This window comes from Nanorana parkeri, unplaced genomic scaffold (assembly GCF_000935625.1).
Source record: "Nanorana parkeri isolate BGI_ZX_2015 unplaced genomic scaffold, ASM93562v1 scaffold128, whole genome shotgun sequence".
Taxonomy (NCBI): Eukaryota; Metazoa; Chordata; class Amphibia; order Anura; family Dicroglossidae; genus Nanorana; species Nanorana parkeri.
Genome location: NW_017306396.1, coordinates 1,512,937 through 1,520,837, shown reverse-complemented (window position 1 = coordinate 1,520,837; position 7,901 = coordinate 1,512,937). Strand labels below are relative to the sequence as shown.

General features: G+C 38.6%; 1 protein-coding gene across 2 annotated transcripts in view; it reads left to right on the top strand.

The window, feature by feature from the left end:
- Positions 1-7,901, top strand: part of CDC123 (cell division cycle 123) — a 51,286-nt gene that overhangs the window by 33,193 nt on the left and 10,192 nt on the right. For both annotated transcript variants that reach the window (XM_018553721.1, XM_018553720.1), the window contains exons 9-11: positions 1,979-2,101; positions 4,304-4,332; positions 6,681-6,797. In XM_018553721.1, the coding sequence (XP_018409223.1) occupies positions 1,979-2,101; positions 4,304-4,332; positions 6,681-6,797 (269 nt within the window). The remainder of the gene's footprint in view (positions 1-1,978; positions 2,102-4,303; positions 4,333-6,680; positions 6,798-7,901) is intronic.

Below are 7,901 nucleotides of genomic sequence, written 5' to 3'. Positions count from 1 at the left end.
AACTTTAGATATAACTTTGTTCCTGCACACCAACACAGGCAGGCAGAATCCTGTCAGAGTTCTAGCCGTGTAAGGGTCATGGTAACCTCAGGTGTTCACTCCAAATGAACGAATGAGCTACTGCTTAGAACAAACAAGTGTTCATACTTTAAGATTACCTACACAGAGATTTGCCTTTGGTAATATATAACCAGTTTTTTTACAATATTTATGCAGAGTTGATACAGTGCAGGCACAAGTATAGCTTCCTAAAACACACACTAATTACAGTCTTCGTTCAGTGCAAAATTACATAAGTAAGAAATCTGAATTGAAATCTGCTTTCTGTGGATAATATACAGTAGATATTTTCACTTGACCTTACTCATATGCTGTATTGTTCTGCCTGGACTGTTTAGTCACTCTAGGCTTAGGAAAAATGATTGGAATCTACCTAAAAACAACCATCATTCCTAGGCTATGGATAGCATTTGCACAACAAAACATTCTAGATTCTTATTCTGTTATGTCTTCCTTATGCTATCCTCATTGATGGTGCACATTTTTAAAGAGAGGTTATGTTGACGCAGCTGCATTATTCAGCATGCTGGTGTGAACTCATTTCTCAGTGACACTCTGACATGTATTTCAAAAATTCGGTGGCATAAATGCAAAAATATGATGACAGTGCTATGAATAACATTTTAACCAGACTGATGTTAAGTGACAAGCAGTATCTGTGCTTCACTCCAGCATTGTCATGTCAGTCCTTCAGTACATCCTTACAGTGGTAGTTGCTTGATGACTCAGATGTGAACTTTCCATGTGGAAACTTTTCAAATGTACGGTTTAAGTAATAGTATACCACTATATATCCATTTTTTAGTTGGGTGCTTTTTAATACCAAAGTAATTTCTTCAGTTTGTACCATGCACAGTTGCACATAAACAACAACCTGGCAGGTTGTGCGACCCTTAATGTGACGTATGTTACTATGGAAGTGTAATAAGTACATATATATACTGGCTTAGCTGAAGGCGTTCTATTTTAATCTTAACTACTGTCACTAGATTTAAACTTCTTTTTTTTTTTTTATGGTTCTTTTTCAGGCTCTTATTTTTTTTTCTTGTTTTTACTGAATAATTTCACAGCTTCAGCTGAAACTGAAGAGGGCACTGCCATTTAGATTACCTAACTCAACAGTCACCTATATATTGAACCAAAACACTCAACTCCATATAGCATGGTATGTTCTATTAAATATAGTGATAGCAGTGTGGAACACTGGACCACTTATTCTGAGTATTGATTGAAGGGTATTGTCTGATATAAGGGAATTCCATTTAGGCAGCTCTCCGGAGAGTGCTATGTGCTTTAAAAATTAATGGAGTGCCAAGCACAAGGGATAAATGGGTCCAGAATAAATGTTATATAGGAAATATTAAATGTTATATAATATATAGTAAAACCATCCCAACACAGTTTGGCTTTTCATCAGAGCTGAAAATGATTTATTTTAATATATTTGTAGCAATGTGTCCTGGAAAACAACAGATTCCTTACCCTAAAGTTGTTTGATTTGCATGTGCCATTTCAAATGCTTGTTAATCCTAAGGCTGTCCATGTATGGGCAGGCATTTAACCAGGAGAATGGGCGTTGTAAGATCTGCCTGGAACAGTGACATATAGATCCATTTGTGTGGGGAGAGGTTTGTTCCCTTTTTTCCCTAGGAATGATTTGAGGATGATGGGATTATTAACCAAGCCATTGTCCATCACAAGCATCCATATCTTGGTCGTCTGGGCAGATCTTTTGTTTCTGGTGAGATATTTGCACGCTATGGTCACCACAAGATTTTCAAGAAGTACTGTGAAAAGTGTCAGTGTCATACTGTTTATTATTGCTGTATGACTCCTAGACATCCCAATGGTTGCCTCATTTTCTAGTGAACACGCTACCTTAAAATGAACTAATCATGGAGATATTTCAACTTTGCAGGTGTATCACAGAGAGATTATACCCAATATTATGACCACATCTGTAAACAAAAAGATGACATCCAAAGAGCAATACTGAAATTCTTCAAAAAAAACATCCAGTACAATTTCTTTGATGAAGACTGTGAGTAGTTAATCCCAACCCGTCAGCATTACTAACCATGTGTTGTCAATCAAAATGTTGCGTTTGGTGTATTGCAAATGTTAGTTCTGTGGAGGTTTTAAAAATGGAAGTGTTAATGGTTGCTAAAACTGGGGGATATGGAGACAAATGAAATATAATATTCTAATATCCCTGATCAAAGTACTGCTTGATGAGGGTGCGCATCTATTTCTTTACTATTTCTGTCACTGGATATTTAAACATTGGTGGTTAACAGAAGATAAATGGCCCCACTGACAAGCTAAATATGCTTGACCTTTCAAACTTTTTATTTTTTATAAATGAGTCTTTTTTTAATAAACCTTTACCAACCTCGATGTTAGCTGAGTTTAATCACTTCATCTCTCACACTTGTATACCCCCTTATGAACTAGAACAATTTTTTAAGTTTCTGCTAAAAATCTGTTTATTCTGCAACAACTTTATTACTTAAAATAACAAAGTAACACAATTTATTTTTTTAGGAAAAACAGGGATTTCTTTTGGTAATGGAAAAATGATTTTATAGACACTTTTAAGACATGTTAAAAACAAAACTTTAAAAAACACGCTTTTTTTCTAATTTGATCGCTGTTACTGTGTAGATTGTCCTGTTTTTAATGATAAAACTATGTTTCTGCTATGAAGGCTTGGCAAAAGCTTTTCTATTTTTCAATTTTGCACATTTTGCTAATGCAACACTAAAAAAACTGACAAATGGAATAAAAACAAAAAACAAATTGGCACACAAAAAAAACGAAGTGGGTAAAGTTTATTAGGGATGATTAGCTTTAATAAGGGGTTAAATGGGAACAAATCTTTGGGGGGAAAAAACCCATACACAGATCAAAGCTCATCCCTTTTGATATGCAGATAAATGAAACACATTAAAAACAAAGTAACAATAATTTTACTTTGTATCTCTGAATCACCCTACTGAAGGTCTGTTTTTGACAGCAGTGACTAGAGCCATCGGCTGTATTTACATTCCAAGTCCCTGCTGTCATTTTGACAACTGGGAATAGCTGGTAAATGTGGTGTGAGGATGCGCAGGGGAAAGTGGTGGGGAGGAAGGGTGGGGGGGAAGGGAACGCAGGAAGCATATGGCATACTATGTTTTTTTGGGTGTACATAGCAGACCAAAGGTACAAGACTGGTTAAATTTATATCTGTGGTAAAAAAAAAGTCAGAGTGTAAAGTAATGGTATTTAGCAAGGCACTACGTTAGTCGACATTGAGGATATGTGGCTTAGACTGTTATGCGATTTTATTAACTAAGAAGAATTGTTTCTAGATCAATTTTACCATTTTTTGTCCACAGTGCACTGTACTTTGCTAAAAACAAGAGATAAGGTTAGGTTTGTGGGGATCACTGAAAATGAGTTCCTTGTACAGTAACTATAAGCTGCTAAGCCTCTACTGGAATGTGGCTTGTTGTAACCAACCAGAAAAAGAACAGTGCTTTTCCAAAATAAATGCAAATTACAAATTCTGCTTCATTCTTGGGCCTTGGACAGCTTTGTATTTTAACACGTCTTAATTTACCTCATTTATTGCAGAACAAATTGGTTATATAAAAATCTTTATCTTTGCCTATTTCTGGTTCAAGCAGTACAGATCAAGGGGGAATACTGTATTATTACATAGTATTTATATAGCGCCAACAGTTTGCGCAGCGCTTTACAATGTAAGGAAGACATTACAATTCAAGACAAGATGGTAAGGAGGGCCCTGCCCCTGAGGGCTTACAATCTGAAAGAGGAGGGGGAAATGATACATGAGGAGGTAGCTAAGAATCAGCTTTATATTGAATGTAAATAATATTTAATGTCTTTAATATCTACTGTAACCAAAGTGATACCCAAGTCTTAGGAAAAAAGAAGTGCACCAGGGCTTTAAAAAAAAAAAATGAAGTTTTAGTTTGTTTTGATTTATAACTTCTATGTATATCACCCTACATTTGCCAAAACGCAGCTATTATTAAATCCTGCACTAGGTCCTTTAGTTGATATTTGCTAAACATGCTAGCATCTCTGACCTTTTTCTTACCTAAGCTAAACCATTTATTGTGTGAAGTATAGAGATTTAAATATTCTCCCGGCAAGCACACAGTTTCTAAAATAACTTCTATGTATATCACAGGTACTGTACATTTTAACAGCTTTTTTTGTTGTTGTTTTATAGTTGTTTTTGACATGTACAGAGACAGTGAGGTAAGTGAAATGTATCTTCTTGAACCTGAAGTGTGAAGAACCCTTAGTGGCTTGATAAATGCGTTTGTTAAACTGAGAATTTTCTTTTATTATTGATAATTGTGTTTTAAAATGTATTTGTATTTTTAAGTAATGTGATGCAGCACTGATAAAATTGCTTTATATGGGAACAGTATTGGCAGAACAAATGGCAAGAAAATATGTTTGTTTCATGATTTTAGGTGCAGTGTAATGAAACAATCCCCATATGCTTTCCCATATACATGTTTGGGGAGAGAAGCAGTACTGATATGAAAAAAAAGCACATCACTGGCCCTAAAAATTAGCTCATGAGAATACTTTAAGGCAGTGGTTCTCAACCTGTGTAACCTCGGGACCCAAATTTGTCCTCGGTCATTAAGTCGCGACCCAAGTCGCACTGCAATGTTCCATGTTGCTGTACTGCGCTTTCCGGTGCAGGCAATCGAACTGTGGGTGGGAGGTGCGTTTGGGTTGCCATTACGGAAATTGGCAGTGGATCCTCAACCTGGGGTCCAGTGTGGTCTGCTGTGCTGTGATGGTGCCCCATCCATATGTGTATTGCTTGTAAAGCTCCCGTGCGCGCCCTGGAGATGTGTCGGGAGCCAGAACGTGATGACCTGTAAGCAATGCACGTATGGATGGAGCTCCCTTGCGGCCATAGCCCCACCTCAAGTCGACACTCAGCATCATATTTTTGAAAGGCTGCTCGGTGCGAGAACTGACCGTGCTTCTCTAGGGGAAGGCATGTGGCGACCCACTGGACATGGGGGCGCGACCCACTTTTGGGTCACGACCCACCAGTTGAGAACCAAGGCTTTAAGGCCTCATTTATCAAGCTACAATAGCATTTTAAAGGAAAACTATGATTTTTTTTTTTTCTCAATTCTTTGACTTCACAAACAATGGAAAGACACAGAATGAGCTCCATCACAGTGGAGCAAAGCCTTATTGGAGCGATCCAGAGATATCAGATGGGATATTGGCGGCCAGTCAGAGTTATTACAGAAATGTGAACCCCAGTACCTACTCTCTGACCGAAGGGTTTTAAAAGGTCAATCCAAGTAGCCTGGGGATAAGTCAGGCTTTCCCACTATCGGGAAAAGAGGGGAGAGGGTAAAGGAGAGGTCAGATTTCTGAAGAGTATTCCTTCGTGCAATCAGTGTTTGACCAATTGCTGGGTGAGAGTTTAGAGGGCTTGGGATAGGAAGAGGGCACCATGGCAATCTGCTCGGGGGAAGTGCTGAATTAGACTGTTTCAACTTTACCCACAGTTTGCTCGACTCTTGTCTATCCAGTCCACCACTCTTGGAAAATAGCTCAGAGGTATATGTATTGGCAAAGATGAGATCATCATTTCGATGATATTGCCATGACCAAACCAAGTAAGTTGCCCATGTTCCATTTGTTTGCACTTTCTGTAGCAAGGGAAGAAAATTCAGTGCATACGTTTCCTGTATATTTGATGGGATTAGAGTACCATTGGATGGCAGTTTTGGCCCATTTAATAGATAAGTTAGCTCTTTAACCTCCAGAGCTTACCCAGGAAGAAGGCTAATTGGAGGACTTCTGAAAGTTTGTTTAGATTAGACTGCTTGCCATATATTTTTAAATTGTTTCGTAAATTGGGAAGGGAGATCTCAGAGTTTGTGGGAAAGAAAAGCATGTCACCTGCATAAGTAGAGATTTTATATTCCGTCTCATTAGTGCGGAGGCCCTTGATCTCCAGGTGTTTCTGATAGAGCAGAAGAATGGTTTTAGGGAGGGTATGAAGAGCAGGGGGAATAGGGGGCGTCTCTGACAGGTGACGCTTTGAGATGTTGAAAGCGTCCATTAAAAAAATTCCATTGACTTTTACCTGGACTGTAGGGTAAGAATAAAAATCTCTGAACCAACTCAGCATTGAGCTGCCTGGGCCAATAAGTTGAAAAAGGAGTTCAGTTCACTGTATGCTAACTTTCTTCCTAAAATGCAAATGTTACTGATTTTCTAAAGGTTATAGGATATGTTGGGAAGGATGCTAAAATCACATGGGTGGCTGATATTAAACATGGTTCTGCGAAAGTGTCTATTATAGATTCAGTCCCCTTATTTCCAATTATATATTCCTTTCTGGGAGTCAGTTACTTGTGTAAAGCCGACTGTCAGCTTTACACTGCAAGTGATCTGGGTGGCTGTGAAAGGATTAAACATAGGTAACTAGTGATGGTTCAACTATTTGTCCCTTTTTTTTATTTATTGTGCACTATAGTGGAAGTTCTTAGTTCTGCCTTTGTTTACTATGAAGTCTTTCTAAAGGGATCTAAATCTAAAGGGATCCATGTTTTCAGGGGAAAGTTTGGCTAATTGACTTTAACCCATTTGGAGAAGTAACGGACTCATTGCTGTTCAGCTGGGACGAACTGACTAAAGGAGCAAATCCAGGAGATGAAGAAAACGCTGATCAGGTAAGCAAAGGTTTGAGAGGTTTAAGGACCCCACAGAATATATTGTATCATAAATGTCGGTTTCTTAGTTAATATGCTTTGTTTCAGCTTTCTGGAGAAAAACCTTTACGCCTAACTTGTTTTGGGTGGGTTGAAGGGTTGGACCTCTGCCAGCCTTTATTTGCCATCTGTGCCCCCATGAGAGAGATTATATTTAATTTCCTGTCCAGGTGTGGATGGGTGTCAGAAAGAATAGGATGAGAAAATAGATCACATTTATGGCTAGGGTTCAAAACCCTTAAGATGCAACCCAAAGCAGGAGCACAAGAATGTTCACGGTGCTGGCAAAGCTCTTCCACCACCACCACTTCTTGTGATATAACAATAGTATTCAGCTTTCATACATTTTACTATATAAACAGGAGGAGGGGCTCTAGGCGCTGGCACTGTCTTTATAAATAATGCAGCATCTTTATCCTGGTTTGTTAGCTTTGTGAGTTGAGCCTATGGAGTCCTGTAAAAAATTAGAGCTGATTTTGCGTCTTGTCCTTTTAACAGGTTGAGCACCACTGCCCTCCCAGAGCAAACACTGTGTTTAGAATGGCCTCAGTTGGGGGCAGGATTTAAAAGCTGACAGTAGGTCATCCAAATTAACAGAAGTAAATAAAAAAACTAAACTTGGTTGGAGTTGGTTTTTAACATCTCGAATGTTCGTTTTCAGGTAGTTTCCCATGAACACCAGTAACGGTCAGTTAACTGTCATAGCATGACTTTTAGATTTCCTACCACATTTTATGCAACTCCTAAACCAAACCTTCCCATTATAAAGGCTGTAAAACAACAGCACTATTATAAAGCAGACTGCTTAAGGTACCTCCCAGTGCCTTTAAACACCTTCTCAAACACTTAAGAACTCCCAAAATTCAGGATGCTCTAATGTGCAAATCTTTCTTTCTCGCTCATTAGGGACACAGTTAAGGGTGAAGTAGTGGGGGGGGGTATTAAAGTGCCACTGACCACTAATGGTTGTGGAATTGTTTTGGGGTGGAGTTAAAGTATCACTTTGCACCAGTGGTTGTGAGATTTGTTTTGGGGGGTGGGGGGAATAGGTTCAACTGACCACCA